This window comes from Ovis aries, chromosome 24 (assembly GCF_016772045.2).
Source record: "Ovis aries strain OAR_USU_Benz2616 breed Rambouillet chromosome 24, ARS-UI_Ramb_v3.0, whole genome shotgun sequence".
In the NCBI taxonomy this organism is placed as follows: Eukaryota; Metazoa; Chordata; class Mammalia; order Artiodactyla; family Bovidae; genus Ovis; species Ovis aries.
This window is the reverse complement of record NC_056077.1, coordinates 10,684,171-10,698,423: the sequence shown is the minus strand read 5'-3', so window position 1 is coordinate 10,698,423 and position 14,253 is coordinate 10,684,171. Positions and strand designations below refer to the sequence as shown.

The window sequence follows — 14,253 nt, the reverse complement described above, 5'->3', positions numbered from 1 at the left end:
GGAAGCCCGTGAATCAACATTATCACATGTCTATTTGAATGACTACCGGACTTAATAGCTAATAATGCACAGATACCTTCCAAGCCTTTTATCTGTATTCACTCATTTAATCCTCACAATGACCCCATGAGGTAGGTGGTTTTATTCCTATGTAACAGGTGTAAAAGGAAACCAAGGCACAGAGCAGTTAGGAAACTTGCCCAAAGTCACACAGAAGAGTTTAGATTTGAATCCAGGTGGTCTGTGCTTATCCATCAAATTCTTAGGGTCTTAAATAAAAGTGATGCTAGACTTGGGCACATTTTAGCTGTCTTTGCTGTAGGGAGGGGCTTCTGAGTCTCCATGTGGAGTTCCCTATTCCCCTGGTGACTCACACTACTTGTCACTTGGGATATTCCCACAAGTCCCTGTGTCTCGCTTGTCTACCTAGATGTTAGGAGTCAGGGAGGTGGGGAGATTATCCCCAAATCTAGAAGTTTCCAAGATGACTGATACTCTTGAGAGATTTCTCTTGCCCTCACCTCCTCCTCCATTTCTGCCCAGAGTCTGGTTTTCCTGGGCCCAAATCTCTAAGGGAAAGAAAGGAAATACAAGGGCAAGAGATGGGAAGTGCAGGTGGGATATCTCCAGATGAAGAGGCTTGTGGTCCTGAGGCCTCATGATCATCTTGGAGCTGGCCCAGTCATGAGCATTCCCATTTTACAGATGAATAAATTGAGGCCAGAGACTGTTTACGGGCAGATGGTGTGTGCGAGTCGAGGGTGGGTGGGATGCCCTCTGTGGCCATGGATGTCACTCATCAGGGTTGATAAGATGGGGGGGCCAATCCGCTCCACCCTGTGTACCCTGCTGCCTGTGTGACCCCAGCCCTGGGAGCCTCCCATTCCTACTGTAATTGAGGCACCCACCCCCATTCAGCCATCATCTCCCCATTTAGACTCATCACTGTGCAAAGGTTCAAAACCTTTCCTGAACATACCAACCTTTCTGTAACTTCAAAAAAAGAAAAAGGAAAGATTGTGATGTTGGGCTGAGAGCATTAGAGGTTTAATGAGGGGCTTCTGTTTAATGCGGGGACACCTGCCAGTTGTTGACTCCTGTTCTACGCAAGGGATTCTTATCCTATGAGGTGAGTGTGGTTGGTTTGGGGAGAGCAGAGGACTCACATCGCCCCAAACTGCTGTGTCTCCAGAGTGGGCTGAATTGCCAGGGTTTAGACTGGGCTTCCTTGGCAGGTCAGAGGGTGAAGAATCTACCTGCAATGCAGGAGATTCGGGTTCAATCCTTGGGTTGTGAAGATCCCCTGGAGAAGGTATGGCAACCCACTCCAGTGTTCTTGCCTGGAGAATGCCATGGACAGAGGAGCCTGGTGGGCTACCGTCCGTGCGGTTGTACAGAGTCAGATACAACTGACCGACTAACTTTCATTCAGGGCTGCTGGTGTCTCCGGGGCCCTAAGAGCACAGAATCCCGGCCAGGCTGCCTGGGTCTGGCTCAGCCCCTTTCTGGGTGTGTGAGCATGGATGCATCCCTGCCTTACCTCTCTGAGTCTCTGATTGCTCCCAGATGACCAGAGGCTACATGAGGGAGGCGTCCTGGAGGACACTTGGGCGTGTAGGCCGCCATCCTGACGTTCCCTGGGCCTCTCTCCATGTCAGGCAGCCGCTGGTGGATGCCCTGCCCTCCTGTGGCACCGAGGCCTGCGTGGGCCTCATGGCAGAGCTCATCATGTCTGGGGAGGTGGAGGCAGACGAGACAGAGGCGTGGCTCTGGTCGCTGGCCTTCGTCCCAGAGCCCACAGATGCTATGGTCCGCGCCCTGCTGGTGAGCCCTGTGCCCTGCCCCCACCCATGTGGCCCCGCCCCTGCTCCGCTGCTGGTTGGACGCAGCAGGGAGGGACGGGGGACCTGCTGTCCTCCAGGCTTTGTGCCTCTGCCTGGTGGGGCCAGTGGAGGCAAATCAGAGAAACGGGGTTTGACTCTCAGCAGTATCCCAGCCAGCTGCGTGATCCTGACCTATCTGAGCCCATTTTTCTGCTCTGTAAGATGGAGATCGAACAGTATTTGCCTCTTGGGCTCGTGGTGAGAAATGAGATGCTGAATGTAAAGCACTTCTCTGGATGCCTTGTGGGGAGACCCAGTGGTTTAGAGCTGCTATTGTTCTTGTAATCAAGCGTATTTAATGAGTCTCAGGATTAAGAAAGCGTGTGAAACTAGGCTAGCAATTTTTAACAACCCAAGGAGGTCCTATTTAACCCCCATGATGCCTCTTATGAGGTAGGTGCTCTTATCCCTCCCATTTTACAGATGAGGAAACTGAGGCCCAAGGAGGCTGGGCAGCTGGCCCAGGTGATGCAGCTGCTGTGCCTTCTTCTTGGACCATGGGCCCTGTCCTCACTCACTTGGGGGGCATGTCCTCATTCACCTGGGGGCGTGTCCTCACTCACTTGGGGGGCGTGTCCTCACCCACCACGGGGAGGGCTAACGTCACTCCTCACTGCCCTCCCAGATTGACAGGGGGCCAGGATTCAGAGGCCACCAGTGGGGAGTGTATGGGAGACCCCTGGGCTGGCTGATGGCAGGAATGGGTCTCCAACAGGATCTCTCAGGCCCTCATGCTGGTCAGACTCTTGACTAACTGTCCAGGTGGAGTGTAGGGAACACTCACCCCTGTCCCCGCCGCCCCTGATGCCTGCGTTTACAGTAGGGCCAGCCCATGCAGGCTGTGTGGTTGGCTCCGTTCAACAGGGAACTGGGCACTGAGTCAGAGCCAGGCTAGGACTGGGCCCAGGGGGCATTGCTCACAGCCTAACAAGTGACATGGTGGCCACACAGACATCAGTGCCCTGTAGGGTCCGTGGGGACTCAGCCAGTGCCAGGCGGGGTTGGGCGTCCCCTTCTTTCCTTTCTCTCCCTCCTTTGTTTGCTCAGCAGAAGTGCAGAAGTGTGGGAGGTGGGGGACTTAAGGCGCAGACTCTGGTGCACGATACCACCCCCACCCCGCTTTAGAACCCAGCCTAGTCCCTTACCAGCACGACCTCAGGCAAGGTGCTTTCTCTGCCTTGGGATGGGGCGGACTGATAGTCGTTCTGATGTGTGCTGAGTGTTATGTACACACTGGTTTCGTGGCTGTGGCCACTTGCCAGGGACACAGGGAGCAGAGCAGGTGGGTCCCTGGGCTGGTGGAGTCCAGGCTCTTCGCTCGCCTGTTTCCTGCCGTTTCTCATCCTGCTAGCCCAGAGCTTGTGCCTCTCTGGACTGTATTTGTTCTCTCATCCCATCACAAGAACGCACCGACCCCCAGTTGTCACAACTTACGCTGTCTCCAGCCTTGCCAAATGTCCCCTGTCAGCCTGAGATACTGTTGTCCATCCTGGATGCACAGAAAAGGTCTTCTGGGGCATTAAACAAATAATTTTATTGGTTTATTTCATTTTGGCTGTGCTGGGTCTTCACTGCTGCGTGGCATTTCTCTAGGTGCGGCGAGCCGGGGCTCCTCTCTAGTTGCGGCGCGTGGTCTCGTTGCCGTGGCTGCTCTTATTCTGGAGAACGGGCTCTAGGGTGCACAGGCTTCAGCAGTTGCAGTTCCCAGGCTCTAGAGCACAGGCTCAGCCGTTGTGGCGCTTGGGCTTAGTTGTCCCGTGGCATGTGGAATCTCCCTGGACCAGGGATCGAACCAGGGTCTCCTGCATTGGCAGGCAAATTCTTTACCCCTGAGCCACCAGAAAGTCCCCTGGGACATTTTAAGAAATGCTCCCTGCAGGTCGCACCACAGGCAATTTATTCAGACTCTCAGGAGTGGCGGGGTGGGGGCGGGGGCATCTGTATTTTTAGGAAGCATCCCATGGGGAGGCCTGTGAAAGACCCCTTACCAGGCTTCTTTGCTGGGGTGGGGGCCGGTTTCTGTCCCCAGCCTCTGCTGCAGACCCTGGGGGCCAGCTCCAGCGCCTTCCTGGGCATCTCAGCTCTGGTGCACAACCTGTGTGTGTCTCTGGACGGGCCCTGTGAGCAGCTCTCTGGTGTCGGCTCCCTTGTGAGGATCCTGGGAGATGCCGTGGATGCCAACTGCACCTTCCGGGAGCCCCCAGATGCTGATCAGGTGAGGACAGCCCATACCCTGGGCATGGGCCCTTGAGGGGGTCCCTGCCAAGCAGGTGAGCTGTAGACTGGGCGGGTGGGCTGGACGCCACCACCAGCCTCAAGGCCCCACCGTCATCTTGTTTCAGCTTCTGTTTGTGCTGAAGGCCATTGGCAACGCTGGCCAGGCAGCCACAGCTCTCACCCCCAAGCTGAGCACTTGTGCCTCCCTGAGGAGCTGCCCCCATGAGATCCGGCTGGGGGCCATCCAGGCCTTCCGGAGGGTTCCCTGCTCTGCGGACGTGAGCTCCTGGGAGTTATTTCACCGGGGTTGGCATTGGGCAGGAGTGGGTCTTGAACCACTGTTAATGCACGTCTTCACTTGCTCATTCGTTCATCGCATTTACTGAGCACCTACTATGTGCTGGGCACTGGTGTGAACAGGTGCCCAGGTCTCTGCTCTCATAGAGCCTGTATCTGGGGTAGGGGGTCCTGTATTCATCGAATACTCAAGTGAGTGAGTGATTACTAACACACCACACATAAGCCATCTGTGCTGCAAACCCGCTGGTTCAGGGGTCAGCAAGGTCCGTGATCGACATCCAGCTTATTGCCTGTTCTTGTAGGTGAAGTGTTGTGGAAATACAGCTCTGCCTGTTCACTGGTGTGTGGTCTGGGCTGCTTTCTTGCTTTGATTGTGGAATTGAGTAGTTGCAACAGCGACTGTATGGTCTGCAAAGGCAAAACAATTGACCATCTTTCCCTTTGTAGGAAGTTTGCTGACCCTTGGACTAGCGGCTCCTGCCTCATTTAGTCAGAGTCCTTCCTGTGATCTGACCACTGATCCAGGAGCACCTCTTGGCTTCATTTCCTGCTTCCCTCACCCCCGCTACTCCTGCCCAGCCACGCTGCCTCCAGGGCTCACTTCTGCCTCAGGGCATTTACACATGCTCTTCTCCTTTTACTTTTTACTGTGGGGGATCTTCCTTGGCTTCCTTTCACTTGCAACTGACCTTTTCAAGCTCCCCCAGGCATCCGGCTGCCCTATTTTATTTTTCCCTTTTTAGCAGTTATGGGCTTACCAGGTGGCACGAGTGGTAAAGAACCTGTCTGCCAATGCAGGAGATGCAAGAAACATGGCTTCTATCTCTGAGTCAGGAAGATCTCCTGGAAGTGGGCATGACAACCTGCTCTAGTATTCTTGCCTGGAAAATCCCATGGACAGAGGAGCCTGGAGGGATACAGCCTATAGGATTGCAAAGAGTCAGACACTACTGAAGTGACTTGCATGCAGCAACGTACTATATATTCACCTGGTTTACTATCTGTCTCTCTGCACTAGAATGTAAGCTTCAGATGGACAGAGCGGGGTTTGTCTTGCTCACAGTTGTTCCCTTGCACCTCGCTGGGCACGTGATAGGTGCTCAGTTAATGTTGCTACATGAGTGGATGGGCGGATGGCTGTGCTGTGAAGGGAACCAGCAGGTGCTGAGGGAGAGAGTCACGGGGTATGGGAAGTGGCTTGCTTAGGAAGGGGGGCATGGGGAGTATCTTTAGAGGGAATACCTCCTGTGAGTCTGTTGCTATGGTGTTTTCACAGATGATGTTTTCTTGGAATGTAGCCACACCCACCTGTTTACCCATTGTTTGCATGGTGCTCAGTCGCTAAGTCATGTCTGACTCTGTGACCCCATGGACTGTAGCCCACCAGGCTCCTCTGTCCATGGGATTTCCCAGACAAGAATACTAGAGTGGGTTGCCATTTCCTTGTCCAGAGGATCTTCCTGACCCAGGGATGGAACCTACGTCTCATCTCCTGCATTGGCAGGCTGATTCTTTACCACTGGCCCCACCTGGGAAGCCCTTACCATTGTTACTTGTGGAAGTTGATAAGGCTCTGGGCTGGGGCTCTGGGGAGTTAGGTATTGGCAGTGACTGGGCAAACTCCCATGTCCCACAATCGGGCCCCAGGTGAGAGTGTCTGGGAGCAGCGGAGACTTTGGGAGAGCCCGGTCAAGGCAGCCGGACCCCTGCTGGAGCCAGGGCAGACAAGGGGACATGGCGCTCTCGGGTGAGGGGGGTGGGCTCTGGGTGATGGCTTTCCCTTTGCCCGAGGCAGCGATCCGTGCTCTCCAGCCTGTACCAAAACTCCGAGGAGGATACTGAGATTCGCATCAATGCCTACCTGGCCCTGATGAAGTGCCCGGGCGAGGAGGTGTTTGCCCAGGTGCGGCATACCCAGGCCGGAGAGCAGTCCACCCAGGGTGAGCAGCTGCAGGTGGGCGGCAGGGGCTGGCCTGGGTGCCACCAGATGGGTGCGGGGGTTTCCAGAGCACTCTGCCTCCATCCCTCAGGTGTCTTCCCATCCCCTTCTGTTCCCCTTCTTTTGCCACACCATCTGGACAAATAACTTCACATGCTCCCCTCACCCTGGTGGCAATTGAACAACCCAGGAGAAGTTGCTTCCCTCTGGTCCTCAGTTTCCTCATCTGTACAATGGGGTGACAGTCGCTGAGCTCCTTTCTAGCTTTGGCCAGGTCATGGCATACCACCTAAAGGAGAGAGGAGAGGAGAGACTTGAGGCCAGGGACAGTGTCTGCGAATCTCAGACCCCTTGAGGGGTCAGAGAGTTCCTTTTGAACAGGTAGAACTTCAAAAGATAAGCTCAGCTAACTTTTGAAAAGTTTTTTTTTCCTAGTGCACAGTGATCTGACATAATTCGCAGTGAGTTGAGTCTGGGGACTGCCTGACTGGGTTCAGGTCCCAGCTCAGCCACTTCCTACCTGTGTGCCTTTGGGCAAATGACCAAACCGTTGGGAGCCTCAGTTTCTCCATCCGTGAAATGGGGGTAATAACAGTACCTTCCTCATAAAGGAAGCATAAAATGAATTAATACAGGAAGGCATTTAGAGCATTGTGAGTGCTGTATGCATAGCTGTTCACTGTCCATGTTATTATCACTGCTGCTGTTATTGTTGTTATTCTTCAGTCATTCAGTCGTGTCCCACTCTTTGCGACCCTGTGGACAGCAGCGTGCCAGGCCTCCCTGTCCTTCACCATCTTCCGGAGTTTGCTCAAACTCATGTCCATCGAGTCAATTATGCCATGCAACTATCTCATTCTCTGCTATGATTATGCAGCCAAAATTTCAAAGCAGACGGCAAGATATAAATGGAAAGTTAAAGGCCTCCTTCCTTGCCTCCTGATCCCTAAGTCCTGTTTTCTGAAGGCACTGACTTTGACCATTCTCTTCTGTGTCCCATCAGAACATGTAGTGCATGTATGAACATGGATGTGTTATGACCGTAACAACAGCAGCCACTCAGGATCATGGTGTACACACTGGTTGTGCCCTTTGCCTCTGCCTTCAGTGTGTCCGGGAGCTCTTTCCACATCAGGGTACTTGGGTTCTTAGCTGCAGCTGCGGGATGTTCCGCTAGGAGCTTAAACCATAGTCCACTTTACCAGTCCCTAGTGATGGGCGTTTAGATTTTTTTTCCTAGTCTTTTGCCATGAGAAACAGCAACCAAAATGAATCTCTCTGTCCATCCCCCTTCAGACCCTTTTGCTAATCTAGCCGGAGGATAATTTCCCAGAAGTAGCCAACAAGAGGCTTCCCAGGTGGTGCTAGTGGTAAAGAACCGACCTGCCAATGCAGGAGACGTTAAGAGACGTGGGTTTGATCCCTGGGTTGGGAAGATCCTGTGGAAGAGGAAATGCAACCCACTCCAATATTCTTGCTTGGAGAATCCACATGGACAGAGGAGCCTGTCAAGCTACAGTTCATAGGGTCTTAAAGAGTTGGACATGATGGAAATGACTTAGTGCACACACACTCAGCCAGCATAAAGGTGTGCACACACGTTTGAAAGTCTGATGTGATGCTGCTAAACTACCTTCTAAAGAAATGACACCTCCCCAGCCTCCAGAGGAAAAGAAATGGTGCTACTCGAAGCCGCAGTTTGTTGTTGGCAGTTTCTAGGGTGGGATGGGATGGGTGGGGCTGTTCTACATCAATAGACCACTGGGCCAAGCCCCTCAGAGGGGGTCAGCCAAGGGGCAGCCTTAATAGATACCCTGCGGTATCAGGCTTGTATGTTGCCTGATGGGAGCAAAAACATTCTCATCTCTGTTTCCTGGTGGATTGTTCTAGAAGCTCCCTGATGGGCATTCTGAGAACCTGGGATGAGCAAGGGGGTTGGTGTTCCCAATTAGAATAATATCCTCTGTTGGACTCCTTTCCCTTGGTACATTCATTTCATTTTTAACTCTCCGGAGAGCCTCAGAGGGTCCCCATCACAGACTGCATGTTTACCCTTTCCCAACCCTAAAAGATACTCAGTCCTTTAGGTCCAGACTCTGCTGTTGACTGATCTGTGCAAACTCCCCTGGGAGATGGGTCATTATAGTTCATTTTACTGATGAGGAAACTAAGGCTCAGAGAAGTGGAGTGACCAGCCCATGAGTCACACAGCTCATGAGTGGTGGAACTGGGTTTCAGGCTCAGGTCTGACTTTCAAACCAAGGCTTTCCCACACTCTCAAACCAGTCCAGTGGGCTCCCTTTTCCTTCAGGAAAGTGCATCAGAATGCCGTGTGCAGCCTAGATTTCCAAGTTCCATTAAGGCACTTCTGTTTGCTGTTTATCTACAAAGAGGACGTGGTTCCCAGTAGCTAGGCTCCTGAGAAGCCCCTGGTGGGTAGAAATAGCAGGACCTGGAGCGGGAGGCTGGAGGTCTTTTCTCTGTACTGTGTCAGCTGTGGGCCCTCCCTCATCGCCCTCCCCTTCCCTCCCCTCCGGCTGTGACTGGACGCCAGTGGGCTCCTTTGTGTGGAGTCACCTCCTGCAGCTGTTGAAGACCGACGACCCCTTGAAACAGAGCCTCCGGGAGGCCGTCCCTGAAGATATTGTCAGCCGGGAGTTCCATCCAGAGGTGTGGAAACACTCGTCCTACTCTGACGTCACCTTCCGCTCAGGTATGGGCATCTCTGACCAGCACTGTCCTCCTTGGGGACCACAAAGGCTTGGGGACCCGGGAGTTCTGACTCCAGAGGACATGTGGATAAGGCTGAGGCCATGTCTGTTGCTAAATGTCCAGATATTCACATGCCATCTGCTTGATTTTTTTTTTTTCTGTATCCTCATAGCAATCTGCCATTTTTGTCGGAAGAGGTAAAAAATAGTTAAATATGAGCCACCTCATAGCATTCAATGAAATAGTACTTCCATCTTTTCTCTAAACTGGTTCTTTTAAATTTACTGTTATGCTAAAGGAAAACCTCTTCAGTTTAATTCTAAAAATAGGGTTGTCCTAAAAAGAGACGCAGTGACCGTGAAACACTGTTGTTGAATTCTCACGGGTTCTCGCCTGCTGAGGGCGGCGAGTTTGAGAACTGCTTTTCCCTGGGTTAAAAAGGGAGATTAGCATCAACCAGAGACAACTGCTTCCTTGTAATTAAACAGAATCAAAAAGAGACCCCATTCTAGGTTAAGTATCCAACCCCCCTCAGCTACTTGGAAAGCTGGGGGACAGGGTGGGGTGCTCTGGCTGCCCCCCACCTATCAGCAGATGTGGGTACATTTGTGACCTTCCCTCTGCTCTTGGTAAGGCTTACTTCTGAGCTTCCTGTCCTGGCTGAGAGGATGCACCACTTGTCTGGCCCTGTCTCCAGCCCCTCAGCTGTTCACTCCTGCCCTGTGAGTGGCGTGGTGGGCACTGATCCTTTCTCTCTCTTCCAGCATCAGGCAGCCTGGGAGCCAACCTGGAGGGGACCCTTCTCTTCTCTCCAGCCTCCTTCCTCCCCCGTTCTGCCACAGCCAACCTGACCATCCACGCTCTTGGTCATGCCTTCAACCTCCTGGAGGTAAGAGGGGGCCTTATTTCAGTCTCTACAGGGTGTCTCCTGGGCTTGGGGCCAGAAATCATCCCATCCATCCATCTTTCCATCCCTCACTTCTTGTGTCTATCGATCTACTCCCAGCCCCCAGCCTCCACCCACCCATTTATCTGCCCGTCCACCCATCTACTCATCCAGCCTGCTGACCCATACATAAATCCAAACATCTATGACCCCATCCCTCCTCCTCTCCCTCCCTCTCATCCATCTGTGTACCTGCCATCTCTCTCCATCTACCCTCTCACCTACTCATTTATCTTCCCAGTCATGCACCTATCCACCCACCCATCTATCTATGCACCACTTAGCTACCCATCCGCCTATCCATCACCCCATCCGTACAGTCATCCATCCATCCTTCTCACCCACCAATCCGTTGATGTACCTTCCCACCCATCTCTCCATCTACACTCTCACGCGATCATCTTTATTCTTTCAGTCATCCACCCATCTATCCACCTGTTTATTAACACCTACGCACCTACTCATCTGTCCACACACTCTTCCGTATGCTTATACATCTGTATCCATCCATCTTTCCATCCATTCTTCTATCCTCACCCATCTATTCACTCACTTACCCCTACTATCTCTTCGTCTACTCTCTCATCCACTATTTATTCATCTACCCTTCTGCCCATCCATACGTCTGTCAGTCTCCCCACCCACCTTTCTCTTCATCTGTTCTTCCTGATCTATCCACCCTTCTATCCATCTATGCATCCATCTGTGAACCTGTCATCAACTGCACAGTATCCATCTTCTGCCTAACATGTGCCAGGTACTATGCTGTGTGCTGGGCTCGGAGAATATGATGATGATGCAGAGATACAATTCCTGCCTTCTTGGTGCTCACAGCCCAGAGAGATAGACAGATAAGAAATGGGTAGATGCGTCCGTAAAACAATGGCAACTCTAAGTAGTGAGTTTAGAGATCTGAAGGATGAGCGGGAGCAGCCGTGTGAAAAACTGAGGTAAGAACCTTCCAGGGGGAAAGAGGGCAGTGTGTGCAACGTTCCTGAGATGACAGAGGGCTTGGTGTGTTTAAGGAACAGAAATAGATTAGAGAACAGGAGGAGAATAGTAAGATGGGAACTCAGGGAGGGAGCAGGACCATGTTGAGGAAGGGTTTCAAGTTGGGGAGTGACAGGCAATTTGAATGTGGAAAATGATTTGTAAGGGGCAGCAATGGAAGAGGGATGATCTCTGAGGTCATGTGCCCAGCAAGCTTTGAAGTAATGTAATACCTTGGGGCCCTTCCATCTCTTCCCCCCAGGTCCCTGGAGCCTGTCTGAGGGAGGGTGCTCTGTGCTCTATCCCAGCACTTTCTAATTTATGGAGAACTGGGGACTTACCATCCAAACTTTGCCTGCTGGGCACCTGAGCTTAGATCTGCCAAGGGCTGAACGTCTGGTAATTTCTCTACAAATGCTCTCATAGACATCTAGATGAGAGGTCGGAAGGAAACGATGTAAGAGTGAGTGAACACATGGGTGGATGGATAGGTAGATGGAATGAAGGAAGGACTCATTCATTCATCCATCAGATTTTGAGAATCAGTCAGGTCATCTGATAGTCAGGGTTCTGCAGAAAAGTAGAATCAATAGGGTTATAGAGGCTGACAGGCCCCAGATCTACAGTCAGCAGAGCTGGAGACCCAGGGGAACTGATGGTGTAGTTCCCGTCTGAAGACAGGAAAAGCCAATGTCCCAGTCTGAAGGCAGTCAGGGAGGAGAAATGCCCTCTTATTTGGAGGAAGGGCAGCCTTTTGTTTGATTCAGGCCTTCAACTGATTAGATGAGGCTCACCCTCATAATGGAGGGCGATCTGCTTGACTTGGTCCACTGATGTAAATGTTAAACTCATTAAAAAATGCTCTCACAGAAACATCTGTAATAACACTGGACCAAATATCTGGGCACCCCACTGCCCAGTCATGTAGAGACAGAATTAACCATCTCACCAGGCATTGAGTGCCCTTGGTGAATGAGACACAGGTCCCTGCTCTCATAGAGCTCAAGATCTTTCAGGGAGACACATAAATTAGTCTGAGTGTGACTTTGGAGCATTGTGCTTGACACTCAGAGGAAGGGGTAATAAATTTGGTTGAGGGTGGGGAGGTGGGATGTATGGAGCCGGTGATATGGGAATTCAGGGAAGGCGTCCCAGAGGTGGTGACATTTGAACCAGGCCTCAAAGAATTGGTCGGAATTCTTGCTATGTGTCATTTGCCAAGCAGATGTGGAGCTGAGATTGTATCTCTTGACATTTGGGCCTGGATGGGCCCTAGGGAGCCTGGAGCCCCCTGTTCAAGCTCCCAACCCCATAGCTCTTGGTTACTATTATAACCAAGTTACTGTTCCCTGAGCCCCTGACTTTCCTTCCCAGTTGGGGCTCCGGCTGGAAAATGCCGAGGAAATGGCCCGCAGGCTGTTTGGCCCGAAGTCATTCTGGGGGCAGGAAGAGAAGAGACAAGCTCAGGCGAAGGAGCCCCCAGAGGCAGAGCCAGGGCCCACACCCTCCAACCCAGCCTGTCCAGGAGAAAGGTCCAGAAGGATGAGAGACTTGCAGCAGAAGGTAAGGGAAGCACCTGTGCCCACCTCATTTCGCCTGCCCCCCGTCAGACGCCAGCTTGGGCTTTGGGACTGGGGGACGCAGGTGTCCATGAACTCTAACCCTTCCCTCCCACCCCTACCCCCTTACAGAAGCAAACTGCTGGTCCAGATCTCAGCAGGGAGCTGCTAGCCTGCCTTCTTTTGAAAAACCATTTGATATGTCATCTTTTGAAAAACCATTTGATATAGAAAAGTGCCCACTTTGGAAGTGTGTTTCCATCAGTGAAACATCCTTGTAACCAGCACCCAGACCCCTCATAAGCTCCCCAGAGGCACCCTTCTGCCTCCCTATTCTGGTTTACCCACCCATAACCAGAGGTAAGCAACCACTGTTCTGACTCCTAATAGCACTGAGTAACCTTAAAAAACAGCTTTGTTTAAAAAAAAAAAATCAGCTTTGTTGAGGTATAATTGCCCTACAATAAATGGTATGTGTTTAGAGTGTTGACGCATACTGTTTGACAAGTTTGGACATATGTAAACACTGAAGGGACTTCACTGATGGCTCAATGGAAAAGAATCTGCCTGCCAATGCAGGGGACAAGGGCTCCTTCCCTGGGTCAGGAAGATGCCCTGGAGGAGGGAATGCTGACCCACTCTAGTGTCCTTGCCTGGGAAATCCCATGGACAGAAGATCCTGGCAGGCTACAGTCCATGGCTTGCAGAGTTAGACATGATTTTGTGACTGAGAGACAACAGCAATACACCATGAAACCACTATCAACTAAATCAACATATCCATCACCCCCAAAGGCTTCTTAGTCTCCTTAATCCCTTCTTCCTGCTCCAGCCCTGCCCCCCTGTTGTGATATGCTTTTTCTGTCATGATGGACGAGTTTGCATTTTCTGGAATGTTGCGTAAATGGAATCTTGCAGCACATACTTTTGTCTGTAAAGCACGTGCTGCTTTCTGACCTCACTTCCTCTGTTCAGTATAATTATTTTGAGATTCATCCTCGTGCAGGGTATACTAGTAGTTTATTTCTTCCTATGGTCAGGTAGTGTTCCGTTGTAGGGATGGACCTCAGTCCGTTTAAGTATTCACCTGTTGATGAACATTTGCATTATTTCCGGTTTTGGGGCTATTACAAGTAGGGCTGCTATGCACATTTATGTACGTGGTGGTGGTTTTAGTTGCTAAGATGTGTCCAACTCTTGCAACCCCATGGACTGTAGCCTGCCAGGCTCCTCTATCCATGGGATTTTCCAGGCAAGATACTGGATTGACTTACCATTACAAATCTTCATATAAACATATGTTTTCAGGTTTGGGGTAAATATTGAGGAATGGGATGGCTGGATCATATGTTTAATTTTTTAAGAGATAGCTAAATTGTTTTGCAAAGTGGTTGTACTATTTTGCATCCCCACCAGCAGTGTAGGAAAGGTCTAATTCCTCCACATCCTCACCAACACTTGGTAGGATTAGACTTTTTAGTTTTTGCCATTCTAAAAGTGTGCGGTAGTATCTCGTGGCTTTATTCCCTAATGCTGCTAATGTTGAGCATCTTTTCATGTGCTTATTTGTTATCCATGCATCTTTGGTGAAGTGTATGTTCAAATATTTTGTCCTTTGTTTAAAAAAAAAATTGGGTTGGTTTCTTAAGAGCAAGTTTCGAACATTCTTGATCTATTCAGAACGCAAGACTTTTGTTAGCTGTGTAA

At 51.2% G+C, this 14,253-nt stretch overlaps 1 protein-coding gene across 3 annotated transcripts in view; it reads left to right on the top strand.

The window, feature by feature from the left end:
* Window positions 1-14,253, top strand: part of LOC105604659 (uncharacterized) — a 166,254-nt gene that overhangs the window by 17,217 nt on the left and 134,784 nt on the right. For all 3 annotated transcript variants that reach the window (XR_009598382.1, XM_060405888.1, XM_060405889.1), the window contains exons 9-15: window positions 1,659-1,824; window positions 3,913-4,098; window positions 4,226-4,378; window positions 6,196-6,340; window positions 8,894-9,052; window positions 9,816-9,940; window positions 12,362-12,550. Coding sequence is in view for 2 of the 3 variants with exons in the window: in XM_060405888.1 (XP_060261871.1) it covers window positions 1,659-1,824; window positions 3,913-4,098; window positions 4,226-4,378; window positions 6,196-6,340; window positions 8,894-9,052; window positions 9,816-9,940; window positions 12,362-12,550 (1,123 nt within the window). In the remaining variant the exon portion in view is untranslated. The remainder of the gene's footprint in view (window positions 1-1,658; window positions 1,825-3,912; window positions 4,099-4,225; window positions 4,379-6,195; window positions 6,341-8,893; window positions 9,053-9,815; window positions 9,941-12,361; window positions 12,551-14,253) is intronic.